We start from the raw sequence: 11,870 nt of genomic DNA, 5'->3' as shown, positions 1-11,870 counted from the left end.
TGGAGCATCGGGGATCTTTACCCAGGTAAAGAAAAGATGGGATTCTGCTGAGAGCTCCAGAGATGTGGGCAACAGAGAACTTTTCCGTTTGCCGTACACACGGGAAGTTCTTATCAAAGCCAAACAAAACAAACAAACAAAACAGAGCCGAGAAATTCGCTTGCAAAGCGATCACAACGCTTCAGGTTATTCAATGCACCATCCAACTCAGACCTACATTGCCTGGCAAACTTACAGAAGTTTGGGGAAATCTGAAATCGGTTTCCCTCAACCCTGTATCCCTTCCGGTCCCTTTTCCCTGCCGGCTTAACTCCTGCTCTCAGCACTTAACGCTAATACCTTTGGGCAGGCTCCACCGCGGAGTTTAACCAGCTGCCAAGTTAAATAACGCGGCGGATCCTAAGCCGTCTTCCCAGGGAGTCGGAAACCGACATCTCTCAACTACGCAGGGCCAGTCAGTCACCAGAATGCCTTTTAATTTTAAATATACATACACATACACGTATGTGTGTGTTATAGCATATATAAAAATATATCATCATCGTTCTCTATAAACGATTATTTCATTTGGGTTGCACACCAAAATCGCGAGGCAAGTGGAAAACTCAGGTAGGCGAGACGACTTCCTTCCCTCACTGCGCCTTACAAAATGACACGTCTGCTGGCAAATTGCTGCACGCGGGTATTGGATCAGATTCCTAATTAAATAGCATTTCTAGCGATGGGTTGTCGATAGTATACAAGTATATATATACATATAAACAACATGTGTATATATGATATGCATATATATGTTTGTGAATATACATGCATCCAGGGCAGAGAGGAGAGCACCAAGCTTGCACGGATAGAGTGCAGATCTGCTCTTTTAGGAGAGTTCTTCTGGTCTAGAAGGGCGTACGCTGCCCAGATTTCCGAAGACTCAGCGAATGTCCTCTGATGTGATTGCCGCCGAGGGAGTTGGGAGGATCCTGGAAATCATGATAGGTTTGCACCACCGCCCCTCCCCCTCCGCCTCCGCCCAGGGCTGCAAAGCCAGTTGCCCCAGGCTAATAGGCACCTTTCCTGCTCCAGGGTGAAAACTAGTCTGTGGTGCATTGAGATTTGCAAACCAGTCCCTGAATGCCAGGGGCGCTGCAAAACAGCCGCCGGGTGCAGTGGGCCGGGCGCTCGGCCACCCTGGCTGCGATCATCGCAGCCTCCCAGAGGATGCGGGCAGATGCAGACGGCTCTGGCCCATCTGTCCCTAAAGGCCTGGGACTGTGCTCGCGTGCTCCACGAGGGTACCCGAAATCTGGGAGCTCTCCGGCGCGCCCGGCCTCGGGTATCTGGGGCTCTTTGTCTCCCGACAGCACTAATCCTGAGAACAACGGGCACCGAAGGCGGAGGCCCCTGTGCTTTGGACAAGCCCGCCACGGGCAAGCCAGTTCGAATGTTTTCAATAAAATGCTTCCTGGGGAAAAAAGAGAGGATAGCAAAAGAATTTCTCTTCAGAAGTTAATCTATTTTCAGCAGCGGTTAAGCGCGGCACCAAGTAAATCAGATTCTAAATGTTCCTTTGGAAAGAAGGAAGAAAAGCAGAAAGGAAGGGAGGAAGGAAGGCGGGCAGGACGGAAGAATGAGGGAGGCAGGCAATAGGGAAGGACATTCCTTAAACCATAAAGTTTGTTTGTTTTAGCGTTGGTTTTTATTTTCTGAAAAAAAAAAAAAAAAAAAGTCAGGAAGGAGCGGGGTGCCCAGTGCGTGTTTCCCCAAACTCGGGAGCCGTGAGCAAGCCTGTTCCCTCCAAGCTGCTCAGCTCCCTGGGGAGATGGCATACACAGGGCGATGTGTTATGTATTGCAACCAGATGAGAAAATAATCACAGTTTAAAAAATAATAGTGCCCCTTGTCATCCAGAACCAAGATATGCATGCCACCGCGGCTGAAATTAGAAAACCTTTATGGATGCTTGCCTTTTTCTTCTGTGGTGCAAATGCGTGAGCTTTTTGCGCAAGAAAGGGATATTCTTCTGAGGTTGACTACACCGCGAGAAGGCATCTGCTAAGTTATTTGTCCTAAAGTGAGGGCGATTTCTGACATTTTTAAAAAAAATGTTTTTTAAAGCAAAAGTCATCATTACAGTGTTTCGGGCTAATGACCGTAAAATGGCCACAGGGAAGGGGCAGGAGGAGAGGCTCTGCTCTATCCGCGCCAGTCATATTTAATATGCTTCCCATAAGAGAAGCTCCTGTAAAATCAATAGACAACCGCCAGCTGTGCTTAAATCTGCGATTTCAATTAATACACTGCGCTCTAGTCCTTGACGTTGGGCCCGGATTCCCAATCAGTGGTGTGCCGGTCTCTTGGCCAGGGCGCAGCGTCGCACCGCCGCGGATCCCAGAGGTCGCCGCCCGGGTCAGGACCGCAGAGCCGCGGACGCGCCGGGTCTCTGCGCCTTGCTCTTCGGCGTGGGAAGGACACAGGCCGCCGAGGGGCTTCAGGCCTAACTCTGATTCTGTGTTTCCCTGCCGCCGCCGGGAGGTTGAGGCCCGAGCTAGGGCCAGATGGCAAAGAAGCCAAAGTGTCCGGCTCTAGGCTGAGGCGCTCCGAATGAAATAGGCCTGGGGCTGAGGCTTCGGGCTGGGGAAGGTGCGAACGTGGATTCGGGCCCAGGGGGCCGTGCGTGATGAGCTGCAGCCCACCCCGTGGAGCGCAGCGGACGGCCAAGGGCCTAGGCGCCCGGGGATTACCCCAGCGCATCCCAGGACTCCTGCCCTGGAGCAGAGCACGTGCTGCGGCCTAGCAGGCCTTGCTTGGGCCGCCACCGCGGGCCTCCCGGTCAGGCGGCCTGCTGGGTCCTCCTCTTGACCCGAAGGCACCAACAATCCCAACGTGGAGCTTGTGTACCAGTTTGGGTTGGGAAAGAGACTGGGACTTCCAGAATGTCACCATAGCCTCAGCCCACTTCTACTGGAAAATCATGCTTTGAGGGACAGACTTCTTGGGGAGGGAGGGAGGGAGGGATAAGATCACTTTATTTTCCGTAAATGAATCCACAACCCTGAAACATCTGCTTAGCCCTGGAGCCCGTGTTCCTCTTCATGTCGAGTTATTTTGGATTTTCCTTTACTGAAAATGTGTAGATAGAAAAAAGTCACCCCAATCCCACAGAACCCTTCCATCAACTCCCTAAAATTGTGAGATTTTTATTTCTATAGTTGTCCCTCTTTACAAAAAAAAAAAAAAAAAAAAATGGCAGTTCAGCCTCAAAGCAAACAAAAAAAAGATGCTGCATATAAGAATGAATTTGGAGGATTTGGGGACAGCGAATGGAAATCTCAGCACTCCCTCCACCATTCACTGCATTTCCCCAGTCCTCTATTATTCTGCCTGAAATCATCTCGTTTACAGAAAATATTTGTTTGCACTATTAGTTGGTACTGGAGTTAATTACTCAATGTGTTAACGTGAAGTAATATGTATAAAAGTAGGATCAGTGTTTATTGTGTGGGTGAGCTGTTGAGCGGTGCTTGAATAAACTGCAATTAGGGTTAGATAGAGATTAATTAACATGTGAGTGGCAAGGTGTAAAATAGTTTCCAACCCTCCACTTCAATATAATCTGCAGGCGAGGGAAGGAGAAGTTTGTGGAAGCTAATTAAATACTTTCATAAAAGCCAGTGTATTCACCCAACATTTGGAAAGAGAGGCACATTAGGGGCAACTTGTTTTTACCCAAATGTTTTCTTTCTGTGGAGGTAGCACTCCTTTGTAATGGCGGAGAGAGAGAGATGGCTTATGCAGCCACAGAAAAGCGATAGAAATGGCAAGGCAGGTTCATGGGAAGCCCTTGGAAGCCTTTCAGCCTGATGGAGCTTTCAAACCAGCAGATCTTTCGAGCTGCTGCGGAGAGCAACAATTACTCAATTTGGAAAAAGGGCTGGGGTGCAGTACTGGTGGCAAACGGGATCCACAGGAGAGTCGGGATAGAAATTCAGGTTTTGAGATGCTGCAGGTGTATTGATATTGTTTCAATGTTGGGGTGAGTTGGTTTGTTTCATGTTTGGTGGGAGGAGGGAGTAATCTGTGCTCTTGTGTTCACATTGACACAGGGATGGGGGTACCCTGGGTATGCAATTCTGTCTCTCTGTGTGGGGTATATGGAAATGTTCTCCAGAAGAGCAAGCCTCTCGGCTTAGAAATTTGGAAGTTTGGGGAGGCGGTGGGAGGGTGATATTAAGGGAACAGACTTATGATTATGGAATTTGGGGGCAGTTTCAGAGTTTGGCAAGGTGAGAGCATTAGCCTATTGCAGTCCACCCCCAGGCCACTTTCCTTCAGGGACCTCTCTCTGTTCCCGCTCTTTTCTTTCCAAGTACAAGTTTCCTTTTCCTTACCTGCTATGTCCAAATCCTGTCTAAAATTGAACCTCAAAGGAGCTGCAACTGGATGGGTGAGTAGAAGGAAAGAGAAGTTCTGAAGGGAAAAAGGGAGTGATTTGCCTGAAGTTAAAACTAGAGCTTTTCTCTCCCGTCCCTTGACGTTCTGCAGGGATGTTTCCCAGTACCCCGGAGGGGCCTAGGAGGGGATTCTCAGCCCCCTCAAGACTTGTTCCTGGGTGAAGAAACAGGGTTTACCTCTACCACTACTTTCTCTGGCTTCACTTGATCGTGTGTGTCTTTGGAGATGGAATTCACTATCAAACCCTGTTTGCTCATATTATACCCACCGTAATCCTCTTAAACTGTGGTTGCGGCTACAAAGCTCGTGGTCTTGCAAAAGCTGGCTGGCAAGATATAATTGTCCCGCGAACAAAACCGGCCAAAAGTTTTCAAAAAAACCCTGCACCCCTCCTCCCTCTTTCCTAAACCTAATTCTCTCGCTCGCTCGCTCTCTTGCTAGCCATCCTCCACCCCCCCCCCCATAAGAACCCTCAGCCTCGACCACTTTTGTTGTCGCCAAGAGCACCCGGCCTGTTGAAAGTGCTGGAGCGTCTTTGAGCAGTTTGTTGTGATACGCAGGTGGAATGGTCTGCAAACAGATGAATTCAGCCCCTCCAAACCAAGCGCGGAGCGCTTTGCTTTTGTGCGCCAGGCACAAAACGCTGAATTCCTCCGAACTTACTTGGGGCCTGTCTAGAAAAGGGTCTTTTCTTCCCTCTGCTTGTACCTCTGGCCACACTAAGTCTCTGCCCGCCCCCCTTCAGGCCCCCTCCCTCTCCTCTCTGATAATCCTTCTCTTTATTTTAGAAAAACACAAAACCCGGTTCCACGCGGTGCTTTAGTGGCTAAAAGTGAAAGAGCTGCCTTGGCAGAATTCAGCTCTATGAATCACTTCGGAAAATTGGTTCGACTGAATGGCCTTAGGAGGAAAAACGTTTTAATAGGATCCAGGGGAGGTTCTGCTGTTTCAATCTGCTCCTTAAACAGGTGGAGATTGGACCTTCTCAATTATACAAACAGTAAGTACCCATCAGCTGGGAGAGCTGCCCTCCGAATCCTCCCCGCACGCAGCCCTAAACCAGAAGCAGAGCCCGGCTTTGCCTCAGAAACCTGTTCATAAATCAACAATTCTGATCTATTAGGATCTCCAAAAGTCTTCCAGCTCTCAGTTTAGTCTCCCCTAGCCTCAGACCCAGAGCCGGTCAGAAAGCTGGGGGCGCACCCGCGCGGCCCCGAGGCCCCCGAGATCCCGGCGCGCGGCCTGGCTCTACGTGACGCTTCGGGGTCGTCCTTAGGCGGCAGGAGCTCTCTTCCGACCTCCGACGCCAGCCAAGGCGAGCTCATTGCTTTTGCATAAATTAATATTTCCCCATTAACAAGTTCCCCCCTCCAAACGCGGCGCCCGCGTCCATGCGCCACATCCTAATGAGGTAATTATCATTTGCGCGTGTTCGGGGCTGGCGCAGGTTCCGTGGGTAAATGGCAGTTTATTAGCACGATGCCCAGCTCGGCTGCGGAGGGCTAAGGGATACTTCAGCTACTAGACTGACACCCTGGGGCCCTTTGGGCGCCGCGTCCGGGACCCTCCGCCCTCCCCGCGTCCCCCAAACCTGCAGGCCTCCAAAGTTGTGAATCACGCACGGAACTCTGCCTAGGTTTGGGTCCCCCCCCTTTTTCCTTCCACCGGCAAAACCATCACGATTCCTCCCCCTCCCCCTCCTGTCTCTTCCCTCTTTCCCGATTCGCAAACCGCTCGCACTTTCCCGAGGGGAGAGCGGGCGCCAGTTGCCTCCTTTTAAAGTTTGAGGGGCGGTGGTGGCGGCGGCCGGCAGGCGCGGGGGAACACAGGGGCCGCTACGGGAGCCGCGCCGCCGCCCATGTCATTCCACTTCAAGTGACTTCATGTGATGTCAGCTGAATGTAAAAGACAGTGATCTCACGCGGAGGGGAAGATGTTTGCCATCAAAATGTGACAGAAGAGACACTCTGCATGGCTCGGAACGCATCTCCTTGGTGGTGGGGGAAAGAGGTAAATGCGAGGTGGCTCTCCGGTCTTCTTTAACTTTGCCCCTTCACTGTCCAGCTCCCAGCACGCGTGGCAGAGGCCCGGGTCCAGGGAAGGGCTCAGGGGGGTTAATTTGAGACTCTTTTCTCACCCCCTCCTCCTTTTCTTTTGTAAACCCTCCCCCTTCTTCCCCCTTTCAAAGTCCCAGGGCAGAGGCTGGTGGGTTCCTTTGCGCGCCGGGTTAATGGGCGGTAATTTGGTACCCTTGGGTGCACTTTGTTTTGCCCCTGTTCATTTGAATGCAAATGGGTGACCCGGGCCCGAGTAGGTGCTTATTAAATTGCAGTTTTCCCCCCTGCCTTTTCCGGAATGCAGACTTAGAGGAGAGAGGCTGCGCCCTGGCCCAGCCTGGCTCGGCTCGGCTCCGCGCGCCATGGCAAGCTCGGCTTCCCTGGAGACCATGGTGCCCCCGGCCTGCCCGCGCGCCGGAGCGTCGCCGGCCACTTCCAAGACACTGGCCTTCTCCATCGAGCGCATCATGGCCAAGACGTCGGAGCCCCGCGCGCCCTTTGAGCCCCGGCCTGGAGCGCTAGAGGCGGATGGCAGCCAGGGCAAGAAACTGCTCAACCTCTGCTCGCCGCTCCCTTGTATGATCCCCCTCCAGCCCCTAGGCTACGAGGTCCCGTCAAAGACACTGCTCAGTTACTCGGAGCTCTGGAAAAGCAGCCTCCGGGCGGGCGGCGGCGGCGGCGGAGGAGGCGGCGGTGGCGGTGGCGGCGGCGGCGGCGGGGGGGCCCCAGTGTGCGGCGCCAGCGGCTTGTGCAAAACCAACTGTGGCGTGTGCTGCAAGGCCGAGCTGGGCCTGGCGCCGTCTGCGCTGCCCGCGGGCAGGGTCATCAAGCCGCAGGTCATCAACCAGGCCGTGGGGCTGCCGGCCAGCGGCTCGCTCTACTACTTCAACTACCTGGACTCGACCGCGTACCCGCCGTCTGAGCTCCTCAGCGGCCACCTCTTCCCTTCTGGCCTCCTCAATGCGCAGGCCCCCGCCGCCCTGGCTGCTCACCCCAAGCTCTTTCTGCTGGAGAACGCCAAGCTGGCCGGCCTGGCTGCGGACAAGTTCCCCCATCCGGCTCCCTATCCCCATAAAGAGCGCTTGCCGGCGCCGCTGGAGCAGGTACTGAAGGAGAACTCAGCCCTGACTGCCGAACGCGGAGGTGTCAAGGGCCACAGCAAGCTGCCAGGGGGCTCCGCAGATGGCAAGCCCAAAAACTTCACCTGCGAGGTGTGCGGCAAGGTGAGGCCCAGGGTTCGGGGAGCCGGGAGGGGCGACCGGCGGCGGCGGCTTCCCTGGGGCAGCATGGAACCCCCCTTCTTCCAGCTGAGGAGCTTCCCAGCAGTTGACTACCCAAATTGGGAGCCTAGTTGGGCCTCAGTTTCCTATTCTGTAAAATGGGGATGCCCTTGTCAGCGGCCACACAGTATTGGGGTAAGCAGCAGTTTGGGAAGCACTTTACAAACTGGAAAAGGCTCTGGTTTCTGAAGGGGATGTTGACTGGGGAAGGTAGGCTGTGCTCCCCCCTCCCCAGGGCTGATTGAACGCCCTCGGACAGACGCACCACAAGGCGCCCCCATGTCTTTCTATAGGTGTTTAATGCTCACTATAACCTCACCCGCCACATGCCGGTCCACACTGGAGCCAGACCGTTCGTGTGCAAAGTCTGCGGCAAAGGCTTTCGCCAGGCCAGCACGCTCTGCAGGCACAAAATTATTCACACCCAGGTACGTGGCCCCCGGGGTCGGGCCCAGCACGCGCGCAACCCCCAGAATCTTAATAACATTGGGGATAGAATGTCCAAAGATTATCCCTTACCCTCTAGGGTTGAGTTGGGGGGGGCGCCCCTTCCAGGTGTTCCCGAGGTGGCCTCTCCGGGCCAGGGTCTTGGCCTTACTGTGCGCGCCCCCCTCTCCGCAGGAAAAGCCGCATAAATGCAACCAGTGCGGCAAAGCGTTCAACCGCAGCTCCACGCTCAACACGCATATCCGCATCCACGCGGGCTACAAGCCCTTCGTCTGCGAATTTTGCGGCAAAGGCTTTCACCAAAAAGGTAACGTGCCGGGCAAGGCCTTCTCCTCATCTCACGTCGGGACTCGGGTCGCGGCTGGCTGGCGGGAAGGCAAAGAGGGATCTGGAGAGAGGAGGCAAAAGCTGCAGGCGCGGGCGAAGCATTTCTTTAGAATCGGGTTGTGCCTGGTGTAGGGGAAAGCTCTCCTAGCGGGGTTAGTAGACCATGCTGTATGCAAGCTGGGTGCACAGAAAGACTCCGAATTCGGGAGGTGGGAGGGAAGTAAGGAGACAGGGAAAGGATGTAGGAAAAAAAAAAGAGGATATTGCCCTATAGAAAAAGGTTCCTTTTGTATCCGGGACTCCCCTTTCAAATGAAAAATACTGGAGGCAGAATCACTCTCCCGGGAACAATTTAAGACTGGGGGAAACCGGTATGATCCTTGGCCCCCGACTGGGATTTTCCAAGGCACTTTTGGATCTCCAGGTGGTAGTTGGGGCACGAGAAAGAAGTAACTTTAAAAATGAGAAGGCAAAAAAAAAAAAAAAAAGGAGGGACCAAGCCCGGGTTCGTGCGAATTTCTTCTAGCGAGGCATCAGCCGGGAGAAGGACTCGGTGCGTCTCTGGGCTGCGCAAAAGTTTCCCGGCCGGCGGAGCGCGGCGGGAGGGACGCTGCACCGGCCTCTGTGGTGGGCAGGGCAGGAGTGCAGAGCGGCTCCGCGGGACTCAGCCTCGGTCTTGTCGGGAGAGCACCCGGCTTGACACTTACCAAGTTTGACAACTTCTTCACTCGAAGAGGTCGCGCCCGCCTAGCCAAGCGTCGCCTTTTTTGAGCAGGCACCTGGGCTGCCCTGGGATGCCCGCCTCTTCCTCCCCACCATTCTCCATACCTCCACTTTTTTTGTTTTTGATCTGTTGTAGGGAACTACAAGAACCACAAACTGACCCACAGCGGCGAGAAGCAGTACAAATGTACCATCTGCAACAAGGCCTTCCACCAGGTCTACAACCTGACCTTCCATATGCACACCCACAATGACAAGAAGCCTTTCACGTGCGCCACTTGCGGCAAAGGGTTTTGCAGAAACTTTGACTTAAAGAAACATGTGCGCAAACTCCACGACAGCGTGGGCCCTGCTGCCCCCTCTGCAAAGGACCTGACTAGGACAGTGCAGAGCTGAGAGCTACTGCTTTGCCCTTCCTTCCCTCCCTGTACCACCCGAAAACAGATCACACATATAAACTTATTTCTAAAATTAAAAAAAAAAAAAAAACTATAGCAGAGAGGCTAAAATCTATTTATCAAAACCAGCATATTTTTGGAAAGCTAAACGTTTCCTCGATGACTGGCAGCAAACTCGTGGCCCCCACCTTTGTATATTCGGGAAACTTATTTAAATCCAGGCCTCCGCTTATCCTGGGGCAGCCAGTTTTAACCCCATCCTGTCACCGTGAGCGCCCCAGAAGATCGCGGCGCCCCTAGCCATCTTTATACAGCCATGTAAATCCTCCTGTACAAGCGAACACGGAATATATACATATATAACTCAATAAACAGAATTATTAGTGCGCGTTTTTTTCCCCCTCTACCCTCGCGGCGAGGTCAGCTCAGCAACCCCAAAGAACGAGAAGGACTTAGGTGTTTATAGCATTTTCTTCCTAAATGCAGTAACTTTGGGGAGCTGGGGCCAGGGTTGAGGCTAAACCGGTGTTCTTGCTACGCTTGTGTGCTAAGGCCCCCAGGAACGAGGGCGAACAGGCCTACGGCGGCCTACAGGAGGTGCCAAGTTTTTATTTGGTGACTGTTCAGACGCTTGGGATTCTGGGTGTTGCCTTATTTGGGTAAGCAAATTCAAATAAAAGGGTTAAAAGCGACTGGGTGTTGGGGAGCAGCTTTTGGGATTGTCCTTGAGCAAAGCGCCACGCCCTCGAGGGTAAGTGGTCGATTCACTACCCCACCAGAGCCCTTCCGGGCACGTCCCCTTCTCCGGGAGACCTAAGGAGGGCAATCACTGCTCCCAATCTCCCTTGGCGGCGAGAACTGGAGGCTAAGGGTCCCCAGCCCAGCCAGAGCCTCGGGGTCCACTGGCCTGCGCCCTTGGTCTGGGGCTGGCCTCCGGGTGCCGTGAGCCCTGCCGCGGGAGGGCGCGCCCGGGCTCCCCGAGCTCGCTGCCGCCGCCGCCGCCGCCTTCTGGGTCCTGATTACCGCTCCGTTAGTCCATTTCCTGAATAGCTGTCTCTGCCGCCGAGCACGCTGATGAAATGATCTCACGCTTGCTTTCTAAGTAATGACCCAAATTAAGAGAGAAAACAGAGACCCTTCAAACAGCATTACATTAATCATCTAATCATTCCCAGGAGGGGGCCGGCCGCCGCCGCCCCGTTTGATCCGAATCTGGATAATCAAGAGCTCGGATTACTGGCGCGTCGCGCCGGGGCTCCCCCCCCACACACTTTTAATATCTGCGCGGCGATTCAGCCCACGTCTTTTGGAACAATGTTCCCCAGCGCCAGGAGGAAGTGCGGCTCGGGGCCCGGGAGTGCGCTTCCACGCAACCTCCCCATCGAGGGGGCGATTGTGGCTGGGAGCTGACTCCACGCGGATTTCCAGTGCGGGTGGATACTATTTGAAGGGAAAGATGCTTAATGCAAAGGGCACTCCCTCACTCCCGCAAGTAACTCAGGAAGTGACTGGAGTGCCGGTTAGCCCAACACCTGGTATACAGTAGGCGCTTAGTACTGAGAGTGCCAGTGGTTTCCACAAGCGAAAACCCTGTCACTTCCCGAGGGCTTGCTCCATGCTAGGAACTCAACATACATCCTCTCGAACGGTAACTACAGCCCGCAAGCTGGGCATGATTATTCCCACTCTACGGACGGAGAAATAGAGGCAGAGACGAACTATATGACATGCCTGAGGGCACCAGGCTTGGTAGAGCAGGGATCCGAACTCCGGGCTTTTAGGGGACCTACGCTTCAGTGGAGGAAGAATCTCCGGGTTGAAGTCCGGAGAAAGATACACTGGGGCAGGGTGGAGGTTCGGTCACGGTCAGCCAACGGTTCTGTCCCCTCCCGCCGCCCAATTCGCAGACCCATTGCGCGGGGAAGGAGAATTGTCGATTTTGTTTGCACAGAGGACGGCGACAGCTTCCTCAGGCTGTCGCGGGGGTATTTTTAGTACCTCCGATTCAGAAATAGGAACGCGTACATTAGAATTCCATTTCCTGAAAGGAGAGCGTCCTCGTTTTTTTGTATTCCTCCCCTCCTCCCCTCAAGTCTAGGAAGACGCAGCCAGGGGAGGGGGGAAGAGGAAGCGAGGGGGAATTTAAATGTTAGCTCGTTCTGGCTGCAGTTCGCTGAGGGGAGATTGGGACCCAG

At 53.9% G+C, this 11,870-nt stretch overlaps 1 protein-coding gene across 3 annotated transcripts; it reads left to right on the top strand.

Annotated features, from left to right (window-relative positions):
- The first annotated feature begins 494 nt into the window (after positions 1-494).
- Positions 495-10,057, top strand: FEZF2 (FEZ family zinc finger 2). 3 transcript variants are annotated; one of them, XM_012462848.3, is made up of 7 exons: positions 495-609; positions 5,232-5,443; positions 6,320-6,453; positions 6,805-7,723; positions 8,074-8,208; positions 8,402-8,534; positions 9,414-10,057. In XM_012462848.3, exons 4-7 carry the CDS (start codon positions 6,863-6,865, stop codon positions 9,671-9,673), a joined length of 1,389 nt encoding a protein of 462 aa, XP_012318271.1. In that variant the 5' UTR covers positions 495-609; positions 5,232-5,443; positions 6,320-6,453; positions 6,805-6,862; the 3' UTR covers positions 9,674-10,057. The 3 variants fall into 3 exon arrangements, with proteins under 3 accessions (XP_012318271.1, XP_012318270.1, XP_012318269.1); XM_012462847.2 differs by lacking the exon at positions 495-609 and adding an exon at positions 3,909-4,024; XM_012462846.2 differs by lacking the exons at positions 495-609; positions 5,232-5,443 and having other exon boundaries at positions 6,182-6,453.
- Positions 10,058-11,870: the final 1,813 nt, after the last annotated feature.

The sequence above is a fragment of the Aotus nancymaae genome, unplaced genomic scaffold (assembly GCF_030222135.1).
Source record: "Aotus nancymaae isolate 86718 unplaced genomic scaffold, 86718_ANA_hifiasm-v0.15.2.pri h1tg000067l, whole genome shotgun sequence".
NCBI lineage: Eukaryota > Metazoa > Chordata > Mammalia > Primates > Aotidae > Aotus > Aotus nancymaae.
Note: the sequence above shows the minus strand (reverse complement) of the source record. Positions and strands in the feature narration are given on the sequence as shown.

What these genes read in the sequence shown, in the direction of transcription:
- FEZF2 (XM_012462848.3), top strand. Translation starts at nt 6,863, where the DNA reads ATGGCAAGCTCGGCTTCCCTGGAGACCATGGTGCCCCCGGCCTGCCCG. An exon ending in ACAAAATTATTCACACCCAG is followed by an intron (nt 8,209 to 8,401) that starts GTACGTGGCCCC and finishes CCCTCTCCGCAG; the next exon opens with GAAAAGCCGCATAAATGCAA. An exon ending in CAAAGGCTTTCACCAAAAAG is followed by an intron (nt 8,535 to 9,413) that starts GTAACGTGCCGG and finishes GATCTGTTGTAG; the next exon opens with GGAACTACAAGAACCACAAA.